The 17607-nt window shown below is 53.2% G+C and overlaps 1 protein-coding gene across 5 annotated transcripts in view; it reads left to right on the top strand.

Annotated features, from left to right (window-relative positions):
* The first annotated feature begins 522 nt into the window (after positions 1–522).
* Positions 523–17607, top strand: part of EDA (ectodysplasin A) — an 81737-nt gene continuing 64652 nt past the window's right edge. For all 5 annotated transcript variants that reach the window (XR_008749716.1, XM_055818266.1, XM_055818265.1 and 2 more), the window contains exon 1: positions 523–894. Coding sequence is in view for 4 of the 5 variants with exons in the window: in XM_055818266.1 (XP_055674241.1) it covers positions 619–894 (276 nt within the window). In the remaining variant the exon portion in view is untranslated. The remainder of the gene's footprint in view (positions 895–17607) is intronic.

Below are 17607 nucleotides of genomic sequence, written 5' to 3'. Positions count from 1 at the left end.
GTGAAGGCCACCTGCACGAGCACCGCCTGCGGACATGGCAGCCCTCCGCCACCGCCGGGGACAGCTGGCATGGCTGTGCTCCTCCTGTGGGGCCATGGCCTGCCCGCACCTGGGGCTGCCTGCAGCTGGGGCTGCCCACGCTGGGACCTGCCCACACCCGGGAGCCATCTCACATCCAGAGGCCTGCCTGCACCTGGGGCTGCCCGCACCCAGGAGCCTTCTTGCATCCAGGGGCCTGCCCGCACCCACTGCCCTGCCTGCGCCCACCACCCTGCCTGCACCCCTGCCCGCATCTGCAGCCGGCCCTGCCCGCACCCACCACCCTGCCCGCACCCGGCCCTGCCCGCACCCGCGGCCCTGCTCCCAGCCCTGCCCGCACCCGCACCGCAGCCCCGTCCGCACCCGCGCCCACCACCCAGCCCGCGCCCTGCCCGCGGGCGGGGCGGGGCCGCCGCTCGTTGCCCCGCCCCGCGCCGCGTCCCCGCCCCGCGCCGTGTCCCCGCCCACTGGCGGAGCGCTGGGGCGGCCCCCGGCCGCGCAGCCCCCGGCGGCACGGCGCGCCCCGGCCGAGCATGGAGCAGTAGCGGCTCGGCGCCCGGCCGCTCCGTACCGCCGGCCATGGGTGCGGAGCGCAAGGGGGAGGCGGCGGCGCCCCGCGGCGGGGGCTGCGCCTGCGGCGGCAGCTGGCGGCTCTTCCTCGGCTTCTTCGCGCTGTCGCTGGCGCTGCACGTCCTGACGCTGGGCTGCTACCTGGAGCTGCGCTCCGAGCTGCGCCGCGACCGCGGCCCGCAGCCCGCCGCCCCGCCGCGCCGGGACGGGACGGCGGCAGCGCCGGGCTCCCCAGCCGCCGCCTGGCCGCAGCGGCCCGCCGAGGGGGCGGAGCGGCGCCAGCAGGTGGGTGCCGGCCGGGCGGAGGGGGGGGTCGCGGCCGGGCGGGACCGCACTTGTCGCGGAGCCCCGCGTGTCCCCCCACCCGCGACCGGCCTGGGGACCCCGGTGGTTCCGCGCCCCTGCCCGCGTATGCGGTTTGGGGCCGGCCCGGTCCCGTGGGGGCTGCAAGAAAAAACAACCCTCCTCGCGCAGTTGCGTTTTTTTTTTTTTTTTGCGGGGGGGGGGGGGGGGGGGGGCGAGAAGCGGCGCTGACGGGAGGGGGACTGGGGAGGGTCGGTTCGCGGTGCCCCGGCTGGGGGTGCGGGGGGTAGCCGGGCTGCGGGGATCTCCGCGGGGCTGCCGGGGGCCGCCTGCGCTCCACCTGCTGCCCGCCGCTTTCCTGTCGCTCCGTCGTGACAGCCCGGCCGTGTCGGCTCCGCCGCCGAGAGCGCGGCCCGCGGCGGGGCACAGCGCGGCGCCTGTGCCGGGGGGCGGCTCTGCCCGGGACCCCCCGCGCTCCGTCCCCGGCCAGCGGCCCCGCTGCTGCCAGGCCCCTGCTGCAGGCCCCCGGCTGTGGGGGACCCTGCTGCCCGCACCCCCTGCCTGCCTCCCCTCTGGGCAGGCTGCGGTGCTGTAAATCCCCGCTGCCCGCCCCTGCCGCAGGAGCGGGATGCACAGCCCTTGAGCGGCGGCTCGGTGTGCGGTGTGCCCCCCGCAGTGTGAGCCCCCCGCAGTGTGAGCCCGTGCCGGGCCGGGCCGGGCAGGCTGGCCTCTGCCTCCCGTTCCCCCGCTGGTGCAGCCCCCGGAGCGGGGTGCCCGGGGGCGCTCCCTGTCCCGAGAGCCTCTGGGAGAGCAGGAGCGGAGCTGGGGCCTCCGCTCGCAAACTTAGCTCATTTTTTCCAGGCACGAAACCTCGCTGCGAGCAGGATAAGCTGGAGGAAGGAGTTTCCTCCCCTTCGAGCCTCGCGAGCGGATGGCCCGCTCCCCAAAGATGCCGGCTGGCTTGGCCCGGTGGGGCCCGGTGGGGGTCCCAGCCGGCGGAGGCATGGAGCCCCGCGCCAGCGCCCCGGCAGCCCTCGCCTCGCTGCTTATCGGTGCGGGGAGGGGGGGCAGGACAAAAATAGCTTTGATAAAGCTGCGAGTTTGGAAACTCTTCCTCCTACTTGGCAGCCGTTGCGCTGCGCCGGCCTCGGCTGCTCCCGGGAAAGCCAGGCTTGTGCCTTCCGCTCCATGTTCGGATTCTGAGGCTTCCGATAGTAAAACCTAAGTAAGTGTTGAACTGGAGAGAGCCGTGGTCGTCAGTCGGCTGGGGGGGTTTGTTCCCTCCCTTCGGTGCTCAAGCAGTGTCAACGTGCAGTGGGTCGGAGTGGCGTGGTGTCATGCTGGAATTCTTCGGTTGTCTTGTAAGAGCACGCGGCTGAAGTTCCTTTCGTGTTATCGTGCTGGATCTGTTTAGTCTTTAGAGCTCTTCTTTCCAGCGAACGTATAATGAAATACCAGGGTAAATAGTTGAGGCATTCGTAAATTACAGGGTTAAATAATTTGTCTCTGGATGCATATGAAGATCCAAGTGTCCCTCGCTACAGCTGATATACTCCAGATAAGGTAACGCTAATTATTTATCTCTTTGTTTTACATCTGGCCTGTAGGGCATAAGATGAGAAATTCTTTCAGACGTATTGAAGCAGTCAGTTGTGATGAGAAAGTTTCCCCTAGTAAGGGCGTGCGGAAGGCTGAGCTCGGTGGGCAGCACGCAGCTTGCAGCCTGACTGCTGGCACTGAGCGCGCGCTCTGTTTGGGAGCTGGTGCTGTAACAACGTGTAATTAATGTTATTTGTAGTGGTGCTGCTCTCCTGTTCCTCGCTGACTTTACTGCGTTCCCGGTCACTGTGGTCTATGTGTGGCTGAAAACCACCACCTTCTGCCTCTAAAGGTGCTGTGAATGTAGCCCTCCTTTGATGAAAGCAATGAAACGAGCAAGTTGCAAACAGCCTTATTAAAAAAATTATCATCAACCACATTAAAAACTTCAGGGCGCATCCGGGGTGCCTAGCTGGTTTCCGACCCGTAGCAACCAAGCTGGTCAATCCAAAGTGCGGTCCCATGCATGTGTATGGGAAGACGGGTGCTTACGTAAATTAAGCAGAAATAACTAAATAATTGTTTTAAGCAATCTGATCAATGGCATTTCTCTCCCGGAGACCTGTGGGGGAGTGGATGGAGTGGGGGGCGCGCTGGGGGGGACCCAGCAGCCTAGTAAACATGCTGCTGTCAGCCCTCAACACACAGCCCTTTGCTGTGTTTAGCTATGCAAAGTATTTTCAGCAAAGAGTCCAAGTAACGACTGCGTGTATTGTAATTGTACAAGTGGATTTAAAAACAAGAAAATATTCCCCTCCCTGATTTTTAAAAATATTTTATTTCCCCTCCTGCCTCTTTTTCTGATCTGAGGCAGGAGGGAGAGGAGCCGGGGGGTGGTGGGGAAGAATGGGGAGTGATGGTCAGCACAGAGATTTTGGCTGAAATCTTGCCTGGCTGCGTGCCAGAAATGACCTCATGACAGGAGTGAGATTTGGCAGCTCGATAACGCCCCGCTTCCCTATCTTACAGGGTACTCAAATATGTAACTCATTTAAGATACAAGGGCAATTTTTCATGGCAGAGGTTGAGGCACTGTAGTGCACATCTTTGTCCCAGAAGCTGCAGGGTGTTGCATCACTAGTTTGGCTTGGAGATGAAAAGTTTGTTAATGCTGCTCTAATTCACCGACTCTTCGATGGCTGTCCCTCTGAGATGCGATAGCGTGTCTGGGGAGTGGTGGCCCGCTCAGCCGTTACTGGTGTTATCAAATCTAAATAATCCCTTCAGGTGGCCGTGCTGGGGAATACAACAGCGGTTCTGCCAGCATGTGTGTTAGTGTTCAGCAGGCGCCTCACTAATGGCTCCGCTCGTGGAGCACAGGCAGCGGGGGTACTATGTACCGCTCATTAAAGTGTTTTATGCCTAAACTAAAATGCATTTTGTTTTCAAAAAAAAAACAACCAAAAAAAAACCCCCTGTAATAGTTGAGCCTCACGGAGCATCGATTCTGTGCTTCTTCCCTAAGCGAGCCCTGTCGTGCCACATTTCTGCAAAAACTCGTTCACAAGCACCGGGCAAAGTGCATGCCCTGGTGAGTGTCCCGAGTGCTTGGGTGTCTGTCTGCTCCCAGGTCGGCAGCTTTCACCCATGGACGAGGTATGTACCCACTTCCGAGGTGCGCTTGCATCAGCGTTCCTGACGGTATCATCGCTTTCCTGCCAGTATTTTTAATTCCACCAAAGTAAGATGCAGAAATACCTTAATTGTTCCTTTCCTTGTTTTTCTTCATTTTCCCACCTGTATCCCACCATCTCCTGAAGTAACAGCCAGCATCCTCTGGTTCCAGCAGTCGTTTGGGGGTATGTGACCCCGTTGATTTATATCTGTCCTCTAAAAGCCTGCTCGTTTGGTATGGAGATAGTAGGAATAAAGCGTTAGAGACAAAGTAGTGTTCTGCTTGTAGTCACGGATAAAGAAATGCAGTGAGGGTGTGCAATCGAGTCTATGCACGCTGCTTTTTGTAATACTTTAAAAAAATAACTATAATTGGGGAGGTAGGAAAAGATTTAGGAAGTAATACATACGGGGCTTTTTTCTGTTTCTGGACAGCATGCTGTGGCAGAGTAATTCTTGGTGAATTATTTGGGCAGTTTGCCTGGAGAAGGGATGTGGCGTGCTGGGCTCTCCCCAGCCGTGGGAAGGGTCTGCTGGTTGCAGAGGACAGGTAGACATCACATCGTCTTGTACGCTTAGTCTGCCCTCTGCCACCGAAGGGTTGTAACCAAAAACAGGGAGTTGTGGCCAGGTTCTTGGTGCCATCTGTTCTCAAAATAATTGTACACTGTTTCTCAAAATAATGTCATCAGTCCAGTGTAAGTGGCTCTGTACTGAAATGGAGTTTTGAAGGTTGGTCAGAACACCTAGGCGAGACTTACCTGGGGGAAAGTAGAGGAGCGTTGGTGCTCAGCTGGGAGGGCACCTCCATGTCTCTTGCCTGACTCATGTGAAATTGCAATGATTTTTCCCTTTCTTCTTGATTCCAGCCCCAGAGTAAAAGGCAGTGCTTGGGTGCGATTTGCACCACGTGCTGTCAAAGGGTCCAAAGGGCATTAAAGCTGCTCCAGAGACTTCTCCCTTCCCGAGCATACCTTGAGCTCATCCATGCACATTCATTACTGTGTCTGGTTCCCGCATCCCGAGCTGGGAGGCTGCACCAGCATGTGATGGATCAGGGATGAGCTGAAACCTGACAGCGTGCTGAAAGCTTGGAGCAGAGTGGCTTGTTGGAAACGCTTCTCCAGTGCTATCCTCCTCCATGAGCAGCCTCTGCGCAGCACCCTGCAGGGCATGGACCCTTCAGTACCTGCTCAGGGCTTGTGCTCTGGGGTTTCTGATCCCAGGGTATGGGTTTGCGCAGGCAGGCTGCGGAACAGAAGGATGGGGTGTGCTTCGTGGTGAGTTTTCCCTCGAATTAGGCTCAGCGGTCTTAGTTGTAGCTGGAGGAAGCTCTTACAGGGCAATAAAGGGAGACCGCAGTGCACTATCTGGCTAACAACACATCGGGGCTCTGGTAACCTTCATTCACGTCTTAATAGTGCTCATCCCGGGACAGGGAGGATGGCATTCCTGAGGCTGCGTGAGGTTTGGGGGCTGTGCCGGGAAGAAGGGGCTGCAGCGGGGTTGCCTGATGTCAAATAGAAACCATATTTCTGCTACTACACCTGTGAAGATTCTGTGCAAAATCTGGCGTGAATCCCATCAACTCCTCCTTCTCAAAACGGTACGGAGCGTCGGGAGAATGGCAGTGACTGCTGGGTATGCTGCATTAATTGGAAAATTAGGTACAGCATGAGCTTTGCCCCAAGGGTTTGAGGTGCATCCAAGGGTTTGTGGTGCATCCGTGCATGTGCTGTAGGTTTAACTCCTGGTGTGCGGAGGAATAGTCTCCTTTGGCTGCTTTGGGCCCTGCTGCTGCCCTGGCACCTTCCCAGCACGCTTATTTACACAGATCTAGGGTGCTGCTTGGATGCATTTTGTTCTGCCTCCTTACATCGAGCAGGTGAGACTGATATAGGGTTGGATGTGGTGGGATGTCACTGCTCCTGAGCTGTTCAGCTGCAGCAGCTGGAGCTTAGGAATTCCCCTTTGGAAAGGGGGAAAAGGTCAGCGAGAATTAAAAAAAATAATAATAAAATAGCTGTGGCTCTGGGGTCTCCAAGCGCAGGTCAGGCTTGTCTCCCCAGGGATGCCCTCCCCAGGGATGCCCTTAAAATGCTGGGGATGCTGGTGAGAGGAGTGCAGAGATAAAAAAAAAAAAAAAAAAATATCTCACAGCTAGGAGAGAAGGAGCAGTTGGAAAATATGAAATATATTTTGCAACCACTATCTCAAAGCTTGTGTCAACATCAGGCAGATTATCTACCTGGGGAGGGCGCAGGCAGCTGTGCTCCGTGGCATGAGGAGGAAATTAATTCCACGATATATGGGAAGGAGAGGACAGGCTTCAGCTCCCGGAGGAAAGCGGGCATGCTGCTATCTTGTTGGAAACATAAAAGCCCAACTAAGAGGAACAGCACATCGGGACCAGGTGGGCCCTGGCATCCTGCAGGCGTCGGGCTATAGGCGTCGTGCAGCAGGGGAGAGCTCGCCCGAGGCGGCTGGCAGTGGGACGGTGTGTGCATGGAGCACTGGGCTTCCTTCCTCTCCAGGCTCTTGCAAGCTCTGCCCCGTCTTCCCCTTCCGGAGCTGAGCTTGCTGCTGTATTTATTTATTTATTTTATTTTCTGCTCATTCCATGAAGGGTAAATACCACAATTTTGTGTGGGGACTAGGACTTTTTATCAGCATTTGTTGAATTCCTTGATGGAGAATGTTGTTGCCAAAGTGAGTGTTTGACCGACACATGAGTGAAGTTGCAGGGTTTTTCCACAATTTTTAGATGTGTTAACTGGCAAATGCTCAAACCTGCGTTTTTTAAGAACAGTCAGCGGCATTCCAAAGTTATCTTTCACTTTAACCTCAGAGTACACAGTGCTTTATCAAACCGGTATTATTCTAACCTTTTAACATTATTTTTCTTACCACATAATACTATAAATCTTCTCTGCTCTTCCATACACATGTAGTATCTTGTAATGCTAATTAAACTGCACACTATCCTAATTTTGCTCTCATACTAATCCAATATATTTTTCTTGACTGGAAGCCAAACCCTGAGAGCTTCAGAGCATGCAAAGCTCCCATTCCAGCCTTATTATATGTTGATGACTTTGTATTTTAGTATCTTTCAACACTTAAAGAGGATGTTATTTTTAGAGGTGTCTGGCTGCAAAAGGTAACTGCTGCACGAGAGGCTGAGGGCTTTTTGTGAATGTAAAGCACTAAGTAAAGTGCACGCAGTGAGTAAGTGGTGAGTGTGTCTCTGAAGATGTGTAATCTCTCAGAACTCATTGTGCCCAAGTACGAAATTACAGTGAGATTTGGATGCAATTTTAAAATAGTTAACTGCCTTTATGGGACGGTTGCAGTTGTAAGTGCTCTCGTTAAGCTTTTGGGGGAACGCGGGGGTTTTGTATGCTAATGATGCTGAGGCCAGTTGGGCTTGAGCGCTACTACAGCAGGAATAATTACTCACAGATGGGTGGATATTAAAATGAGCTCGTTCCATAAGCCCAAATAAAATTCTGTTGTAAGTGCAAAGTACTAAATATGCAGGGCTGTACTGATGAAATGCCAGTGCTCTAATGCATTCCAAATGGCAAGTGCCAGCATCCAGCTGCTGGAGTCGGGTGCTCCCCGCTCTGCCTGCGCTGTGCGGAGCAGCGACCTGAAATCATACCTAAATCTGCAAGAGACGTAGCTGCGCACTGTGCCCTCCTGCCTGCGCAGGGTAAGGAGGCGTACTGTGCAAAGCTGAAACCCTGCCACCAGCGCTTTGTTCTTGGTCACGTTCACTCAGGAGAACTAAAGGTGTTGAGAAGAGTGGGGACACCAGCAGCAGGCATGGCGTGAGTTTGGAGCAGTGGGCATGGCATGGCGCTGTGGCGGACATTGTGTTGCATGGTGTGGGGTTGCATTGTGTGGCTTTGCATCAGCGGGTGTTGCACGGCATGGGGTTGCATTGCATGGCTTTGCAGCATTGGGGGTTGCGTTGCAAGGGGTTGCAGCAGCGGGTGTTGTGTGGCATTGCATGGTGTGGGGTTGTGTTGCGTGGCTTTGCAGTGGTGTTAAGCAGCGTGGCTTTGCACTGGTGAGTGCTAAGCGGCATGGCGTTGCATGGTTTTGCAGCGGTGGGTGCTTCATGGCATGGTGTGGCTTCTCAGTGGCATGGCATTGCCTTGTGTGGTTTTGCAGCCATGGTGGGCGCTGCTCGACATGGTGTTGCAGCATGTTGCGTTACATGGGATTGCGGTCACCGCCTGTCGCTGTGTTGCATGGCTTTGCAGCAGCAGCGCTTGCATGGGGTGGCATTGCGGTGGGGCTTTCACGCAGCGGCTGGTCCCAGGGCAGTGAGGGAGGAGGAAGGCCTGAGGAAGGGCAGCGATGCCCCTAGTTTAGCCCAGGCATGGGCTAGATGTGGCCCAGCAGAGAGCTGCCAGCCTGCCGTGGCAATGATGGCAGATGTGGTTTTGCAAGGCCAGACTCCTTGTCTCTGCTGTTACCTCCCCTAGGAGAGACGCCGTGTTCCCGGTGCCGTCAGTGACAAAGCAGGGTTAAGTACCGGATCCCCCGTGGCGATGGGGTGCTGGCTCCTGCCCAGCCCCTCTGTGCCCAGCCTTTGTCAGCCTGCCTTTAATCCCTCTTTGACATTCATTTTTACCTCTGTGCTTCAAATCCCTCTTGGGGATTTCCCCCGCAAGGGGGAAGGGGGAAGATAGCGAGGAAGTTTCTCAAGCCAGCGCTTGGAGTAAAATCCACCTCAGAGCATGTAGCAGCTCTGTAATCGTAAATGATATATTTATGTAATAAAGAGTTGGGGACCTGCGGCGTCGGGGTTGTGGTCTCCCTGTGGCCAGGGCTGAGCCGTGACCGTGGTGGCTCTGGCTCCGTGCAGGGACCGGCCCCGGTGCTCCGGCCCCGCACGGCCGTGGCTGGTGCCTCTCCTGCGCGGCCCCTGACCGCTCAGCTGGGTGCTGCAGCTCCCTGGATAAACCTCATCACGCCTCTTAATCAAGTTTTCTGATGTTACGTCCCTTCTCTGTCGCTTCCGCTCGGTGACTCTAACCCTGCCGTTCCTCCCCGCCCTCGCTCGCAGCCCCTGTGCCATCCCTGGCTGGGGGCAGGAGGTGAGTGTGTGCTCCCTTAGCCAGAGACCCTCTGCCACCAGTGCTGCCCCCAGGAATAAAACTTCCACATCTCAGAGAAGTGCTGTCCCTTGGCTTTTGGCTTTCCAGTTGTTGCATTCAAAGTTCTCAATCTCTGTTACGGTCAGCAATTCTCTATAGGCCTGCACGTGTGGGTTTGGTTTTTTTTTTTTTCTCCTGTGTTAACAACCCCAAACACTAAGGGCTTGCAGCAGGAGAAGAGCTGCGGCCAGTGCTCCCGGCGGTCGGTCCCGTGCTGGGGCAGTGAGTGGATCCGGAGGCTGTGTTGGCTGCAGATGCTCATCTGCTCCTGCCACGGGCAGCCCTGGCAAGGAGGGGGCTGCGCAGGGAATGTAAAATAATGTCACACAGCTGAACACGCAGCAAATACCTGATTAGCTTTAGGGGCGAGAGGACCTAAATGCAGTGTACGTTTTCCAGCAGAGAAGAAGAAAACATTTTTTTGCATTTGTCCTTTTATTTTCCCATCCATGGAGCGGCAGCAGCGTTTCCCAGGGAGGCGTGGGGCAGGCACTAATGGCCTAAACAGACTTCATGTGATCCTTCCAGCCTTTGCCACGTGCTGGGCTCAGTGAAATTAATCCAGGAAATAATTTTGGAGCAATTATTTCCTTCAACCTTGCAAATAAGTTGCTGAGCTACTTCTAACCCTAACCAGCACTCTTTAAAATTTTCCCATGGGATAGGAAAATAGGAGAAATTGTTTAAAGCTGATGGCTGGAACTGTTGCTAACCTGCTGTGACACTGAGAGGGCAAAATAGTTCAGGCTCGAAAATGAGATTTTTGGTTTTTTTTTACTGCGGTGGCAGGGTGCTGCCATTCTGCCTGTCTGCTTTTCACCCAGTCTCATCAGCGCTACCAGACCTGGGGCTGCAGGAGTTAGGAGTGGTGGTGTTTCTGCCTGGAAAGCTTTAATTCTCCTGCTTTCCCATAAAACATACCCTATGGCAGAAGAATCAGATCAAAATAGGAATCGCTGGACGTGCAGCTGATGAGGTGTATCTAGAGAGGGGAATGAAGACATGTAAAGAAAATGGTTTTTAACTGCAGCTGTTACTATCTTTTTAGTGATAATGAACTAAATTAGTAGGTTGGCTGCCTTTGAGCTATGGGTAGGCTTGCTGGCGCTTGCTGAGTTTGCGGTGTTAACTCTTGCTGGGGAGCTGGGTGATCCTGTCTGAGGGACCCACTCCGCCAGAGCTGGATTACCTCTGTGCTGGAGTCAGTTGTGGGAGATTTTCCCTTTTGAAGGTCAAAAGGAGACCTTTTCTATGGGGGGGGTGGGGGTGGGAAGGTAAAATTTGAAGTTGTTAGTTGTAATTTTAAAGGATTATTGTATCTTCTTTCTTAGCAACAGCTTTATCGCCAACTTGGAGTTTTCTTCTGTTTTTTCTGCTGTTGAAAAGAGCTGTTCTGACTCGGAACGTGGCTTGTGCACGGATCCCTGGGCTGCACGGAGGTTGGTGGTGGTCAGCAGAAAGAGCTTATGAGGAGGGCACAGCAGCTTTGCTGGCGATGTTGTGCTTTCGTTCCGGCTCTTTTGGCAGCACAGTGGGATCGTGGTGCTGCCGACCCTCTGCAGCAGCTGCTGACCCGTCCTCATCCCTTCCCAAAGCCCCTTTTCTTTTCCAGGTCATGGAACTTAATTTTGAAAGCCCAAACGTATGAGTAAACTGCATGTGAAAAGGTTTGAGCTCGGGTCTAGGGTTCAGTGATTTTGGCAGCGTTGCTGCAGTTTTCTGAGCTCTGATGGTAGCCAAGAGCAGGTAAATGGGGGCAAAAAAGGGTTTTCTACGCCAGAGCTCATGATGTGCCAGGGCTTCCGAGGCACTTCTGCGGGAAAATGTTCCTGACATGGCAGTGACTGGCTTTAAGGCACAGCGTGCTGCTGTGCTGAACTGGGTTGGATGTGTGGAATCGCCCTGGTGGGAAAAATGGTAAAAAATGGAGACAAAAAAATAGAGACAAACTTTTCTGAAGTGATTCTGGGTGAGTCATGCTTCCTGAGACGTGTGCCACAGGGAGCAGGTATCCTGCACTCCTGGCCGTGGAGTGGGTGTCCCAGGCACTCCTGGGCTGGGGCTGTTGCTGGACCACCTGCCTGAGAAGGGCATTGCGGGGGCTTGCTGCCTCTGAGCTTGCTGCTGAGCAGCCCCCAGCCCAGGCACGGGGCAAGGTGGTCTTCACGCTTTCCTGGGTGGGGTTAGAAGCAGGTTCTGAGACTTAAATGAGACTTAATCATGTGTGAGAGCTCTTGGTTGCTTGGTAGCCGCCAGCGTAGCCAGAAGCTGCATGTCTGCTGGCTGCTGCTTTAGGGTGGGTATTTTGGTTGGTTTTTTCTTTTTATTTGAATGGGAAGAACCACCCAGTCAGCCGGCTGCATGAGGCCACGTAACCCCAAATTACTTTGTTCTGGTGCTGCTTCTGTTGGTGTTGAAGTAGTCTTTGGGGGAAAATGTCTATCACCTGGTATTGCCTGGGGGTTTGGAGTGTTTGATGGGGAGTGGTTTTGGGTTTGCCCATCTGTGCGTTACCATAACTGTAGAGCATGCCAGCAGTGCTGGTAGCAGACAAGGGGTACAGGTAGCAAAGCTCACGGGAGGATGGAGGCCTTCCTGTGTTGAAAGAAAACAGACGCAAACCTCTTTCTTTCTGCAGTCATCACTTCTAGGCTATGTACATTTTCTCTTGATTTTCTTTAGCAGAAAGTTTGCTAAGCCAGGGCTGGTCTTTGCAGCTGGTCTTTGCTTTTACCGATGTAGTGATAAAATTCAAACTCGTTCACTGAGGTAGGAAAATGGGAATGAAGTAGGAAAAGGGGATGAGTGTGGGAAAGGTCCTTTAACTACAGCCTTTAGCTGAGCCTGTGGAGGCTGGGTGCTGACCTTGCCCAGCTGCATTTGGCCTCTGTGTCTGGCAAGAGGCTGGATCGATGAGGAATACCAAACCTGTTGCTGGTAGGGTGGATTTCCCTTAGGGGATGGGGAGGGAGAGCCTCTCTGCTTGGTACTCACACACATGCTGATCTTTTTAATCCCCAGAGAACCCACATGGAATGGAGCCCTGCAGAGCTCCAGGCTCTGTCCTGCATGTCACCTGTGTGTGCCCCCACGGGGGCTGTTTCTCATCTCTGGCTGGGCACCGGCAGCGGGCAGGGAGCCCTGCACCACTGTGCCATGCCACCGATGCTCAGGCTGGGATCCCTGGCTGCACCCTGCAACCTCAGCATCGCCCCTGGCTGTGAGTGTTGCAGCTGGCGAAGCCACGTTGCGGGGAGCAGCCGGTGCACCGCTCTGAAGAGGAAAGTAGCACGCCTCTAATAAAAGCAGGATCCGACTTCAAACAAACGCGTACCACACAGTTGTTGTTAGCACTCTCATGTGCGGCTGCAAGGCTTAGACAATTTATAGGCGCTGCATCAAGCGCCTTAGTCGGTTCCATATGTGCCGTCTTCATGCGCTGGCTGGTATGAAATGGTAGGATGAGCTCTCGGAAGTTGAGGTCTTCAAGTGTTAAATACAAAGCGTCACTCCTGCAGGCTTAGCTCTGCTGATCCAGGCGTCTGGCGCACATTTCTAACAACAGCCTGGAGTTGCCAAAGAAAATTACGCTAGATACAGCAAATAGCTGTCAACTCTTTCCTCCCTACTCTGCCAGCCTCTTGCTTTTTGGAATAACTGAGCTGTTTGGAAGTGATGTGGAAGTTAGGGCTTCTGCGTGCCTTAGTGATGCTTCCCCTCGCTCGGCAAAGCCCCATCCCCTTCCCTCCATCCCCACAGCCCCCCATGCGGGGGCCGCTGGGTCCCTCTGCAAACCCGCTGCAGAGATGAGGGCTGAGGGTCACAGCAAGCTGAGCATAACTTGAGTTCCTCTCCTCTGGTACCTAAATATTGGACCAAAGTATTCAAGGGGGGACGTTGGCTGAAATATTAACTAGCTCGTCCCTGAAGACTTCTGGGGTCCTGAGCCCAGTTGGGTGCAGGTGGCTGCAGCTGGGCTCGGAAGAAAACCTCCAGGGACCCCCAGGCTGGTGTCCCCCCATCTCGTGGACCGGGAGCTTCCCTGCCGTTGGTTCCTCCTGACTCAAAATCAGTTCTTCTTCCCATGTCTGAAGATGCTGGAAAACCAGTTTTATGAATGGTAATTGTGATGGTAGGTGAGGGCAGTTGGGGCAGTTAAACTTTCGGTTGGGTCCCAGCGAAGGTCCTGCGTGGCTTCAGGCTGCTTGTCTGGGTTGGGTACTCAAGCAGTTAAATATTCCTGCTGCTGGGGTACAAAAGCAACACCAGGTATCTTCCAGGAGATCCAAGTTTGCTATCTGAAATCTGGCAAATAGCAAAAATTTTTATGTCGTGAACAGAAATCACGCCCCAAGGCTACGGCTGACAGGGAAGGTCTCGCTGACACATTTACCCAGCGATTCGGTTATCAGTCAGTGCGCGTTCTCAAAAAGCCCAAACCTCGAGAACAATAGCAACAAAAAAAACCCACTGCAGGTTTTGCAAGCAGATGCAGCTTCAAGTTTTTTGCTCACTCTTCAACGACGTGGCGTTTAGTGGTTAATTAGAGCGAGGCCAAGTACAGTTAGAGAATTCCTAAAACAAAGTTTGAAAAAGACTGGAATTGAAGGTTTTTGCATTATGCTTTTTATCTTCGGTCGGCGAGGCTGTGAGAGGCAGGCAGGGCAGCGGTTTAAAAACAACCAAAAGTAAACATTTGTTTTGGACATTAAAAGGCTGAGTTTGGAAAGAGCAAGAGGGCGGAGGGGAATGGCTTGTGCAGCCTGTCCTGGGGGCACACATGCAGGAGGTGCTGTAGGGGTGACCCCCGAAAAGCCAGCTTCCCGCCTGCGCCGCCTTCTGCCGGGGCTCGAATCGATCTTAAGCATTGCTGGGAGGAGGTGGGCGGCCGTGCCGGCGTTCGCTGCCACCCATCTGTCTTGGTCCTTGCGCTTGTTGGGAGAACGGAGCAATACTGCATCTGTAAGAAACGGGGGCACCCTGCCGTGAAAAATCAGTGGGGATCGTTCAGGTTATAAAGTGGTAACGCTGGTTGTTCCCCTTTATTTCAGTATTATTTTACAGGTCACAGAAAGGCACTGGCATGAAGTTGGTCCAGACGGCGGCTAGGATGCTCTGTCAACGCTGGCACGTATAATACTGAGCAATAAAACATTGGCTTTAAGCGTGGATTTACTGGGTTATTGTACAAGGAAGGGCACAAGAAACATGACACTCAAATTGTGATTCCTGGCAGAAGTGCTTTGCAATGGGGAAATTTTAGTTTAGTTAGGGTTGCTTACATGCCTTTCTTCTAGCTGAAGGGCAAATGACACTGTTAGCATTAAATGTTAGTAACTGACATCTTAACATGAAATATGCCTTGCATCTCTGAGACTGAGCTGGAGTTATTGCTGTTTCAGAAATTCTTCTTCCCTGATCTTTATTTTCGCTCTTGCCCCAAAACGGACCCAAAATAATGTTCACGCTAGTAAAGAGCTTGATTACGAAGGAGCAACTCAGATTAATTGTGCTTCGGGGAAAGGTCTGACAAAGAGCAAGAGGCTACATGGGGCGACGGGACGGCCCTGTGGATCGCTCTGTTGCTTGCCCATGGGCACTCGTGTCGGTACGTGTCAGGCTGGTGGGCGCCTGCGATGCAACAGCAGTAACAAAACCCAGGGCAGTTTCTTGGGGTTTTTTTCAGGCTTTTAGCTTTTCTTAGGCCAGTACTCTGGGCTTGAATATCTTGGGCTTTTGTGGAGAAACTTTCTGGTGGTTACCAGTGGTTTAGAGATGGAAGAGATTGTCCGTGCTGTAAGCGATGCCCCTTTGGTCCCATGTCCCAGGCTGCTGTGGTGGCTCTTGTGTTGGTCGATACAGCTGGGCTTGCTGCACTAATGGCTTTCACACCTTAAGATGAGTGATTTAGGAAGAGCAGGTGTAGGAGGCTGTATTGGTGTAGGTTGACTGAAAGCTAGCAAAGATGTGTTCGAGAGCTTGAGTCGCGGGAAGGCTGAGCAGTCTTGCATAGTGCCCGATTTTAGCTTTAGGTATGATGAATTGTGCCACCGGTTTCAGAGATAATGAATTGGTGTTTAGTTTGGGCAGAGTTTGGGCTCTTCATCTCCAAAAGGTTTTTTCCAACGTGATCTGCCAGGATGGCTGTCCACAGGGAAGAGAGAGGTGCCAGTCTGTTCAGGAAGCGCCGATTGCTCCATTTGCAGAAGATCCGCAGGGCTGGGCGCTGTTTTTGAGGAGGCTTCAGTAGCACGTTGGACTTCGCCACCTCTTCCAGCGTCTTGTTGAGGAAAGTCAAGGAGCAGTGGGTTGAGTATTAGGTGGGAATGATGGCAGCGTTGCAGGTTGGGCTGTCAGCTCCACCTCAGAGAGAGGTCCAGCAATGCCGGCATTGTCGTCACCCTCCGTGGTGGCCTGTGGGGTAATCCCAAGGGAGGCTGCGGTAGCCCGTGCTAAGCCTTGATGCAGACGGTGGTTTGCAGTCCCCTAGGCTGGTGGCTCTTACCTCTTCAAGTGAACCTCTGGGCAGAATAAGCATTTAGCAATGGGTGAGTTGCGTTGTTGGCAGAGCTGTTAAATCTTTTGGACATTGCACACTTTTTCAAGCCTTGCCTCCTTTTGTGGGTACACCTCTCCCGTTGTCAGCAGCATGGTACTACCTGCCACTCTCCTGGTCAGTCTGGCTCTTTGGGCAGCGAGTAACATTTTTGAAAGTTCTCAAACTTTGGCACGCTTCAAAACTTGTTTTGTTCTGTTGGAGGCAGCGGAGCTTGTAATCTGGCGGGGTGGATATTTTTTCCAGGCAGTTCTATACATTTTCAGTTCATTCTATCAGTGGAGTACGCTGACAGCTCTGTACCGTCGGGCGCTGGGGGCTCGTGTCTGCACTGTGCAGGCTGTGTCGCGCTGTGGATTCCCGTCACAAAATAGCTTCCAGGCCTGTAAAGCTGTCACTCAATGGGTGATGGCCACACTGAGCAGTGGCTGGGGAGAAACTTCTCCTGCTTTAATTGTTGGATAAAAGCAAGTGGGTGCATGGGCAAATTGTATGTCTGTGGCAGGGTTTCCCTTTTGCTGTTCCTTTCCTGTTGCCTGCTTTCTCTGAGACCCTGGTGAAATGACTTTCATCAGGAGTTGGTATTTGCTGCAGTCAGCTTTTGGTTCACCCTTAAGCTACGTCTACCTCCCAAAAAAAATCAGACTTTTTCTGTAAGTGCAGCAGGGCTTCATAGAAGTTGTTCCTTTTTCTGGCAGAAAACGAAGCCGGTTCAGCCCCGGAGCAGAGGACCCATCCATACCAGAGGTGCAGGGCAGCCTCAGGAGGTGCCGTGCTGGCTCTGGCCGTGCTGGAGCTGCTGAAGGAGAGCCGGCAGACGGGGCTTGCAGGGCCTTGGCTTTAGCTTTTGGAGCACTTGTCTGTATTTGTGAATAGCTGCAAGGCTATGCAAGGGGAATGGGAATGTTTCTTTGCATATTTATGTCGGGGGAGGTTGGGTCGTGGCTCTTGGAGGAGCACGGAGGAGAGCCTCAGTTGAGTCTCACACCTCTCCACTATTGCTTTGGTAATCCAAGCCTCAGATATTCCTAAAAAGTTGCTTCACGTTAAAATCAGATTAAGTTTTAAATTTTCATGCTGCCCAGTTGGAAACATGTCGCTATGTATGTTTTCCACTTTGAGGATCCCTTTGGTGAATAAAAATATTTTGCTTTTTCCCAGCCTCATGCAAAGAATGCAGATGATTATTCTCAGGTTTCTGCTATCGTTGCACAATGCTGACATTTTCAGATTGAAAGGACTTTGGTTATTTCTTACAGGATCCTAGTTCGTTCTTTTTTTTTTTTTCTTCTTCCTTCCCCCTGTGATATCTCCATAACATAACTGTTTGCACATAAATTAAGCAGAATTCTTTGGCTGACTCTTGTGCACACCTGTGCACTTGCATGTTCTGCCAATAAATCGCTGCAGTTAAACTTTGCTTCTAAAATATTTGCTGAGGAATGATTTTGGCAATCTAAAAATTATTCTTCTAAGATTTGGCCTTTTTATGGTCATTTGTGAATTAAGGCTATGTGAAAATAGCTTATTGATTAACTAAATGAACTGTTCCTACAAGTAGTCTGTTTGGTCTTTTGGAGCAGCAGCTGGGTCCTGTTTCTTCCAGTTCGAGGGCAGATGTGTCAGTGCCCCGCCATCCTCGGCGCCCCATCTCCCTTCTGCTGCTGGAGCGGGCTCCTTCCCCCTGGAACTTCAGCTGGCAGGAGGGGCTCTCCATTCACTGACGGGGGTTAAAACCACCCTGATGTTGGTCAG

This window comes from Falco peregrinus, chromosome 13 (assembly GCF_023634155.1).
Source record: "Falco peregrinus isolate bFalPer1 chromosome 13, bFalPer1.pri, whole genome shotgun sequence".
In the NCBI taxonomy this organism is placed as follows: Eukaryota; Metazoa; Chordata; class Aves; order Falconiformes; family Falconidae; genus Falco; species Falco peregrinus.
This window is presented reverse-complemented; position numbering and strand designations above follow the sequence as displayed.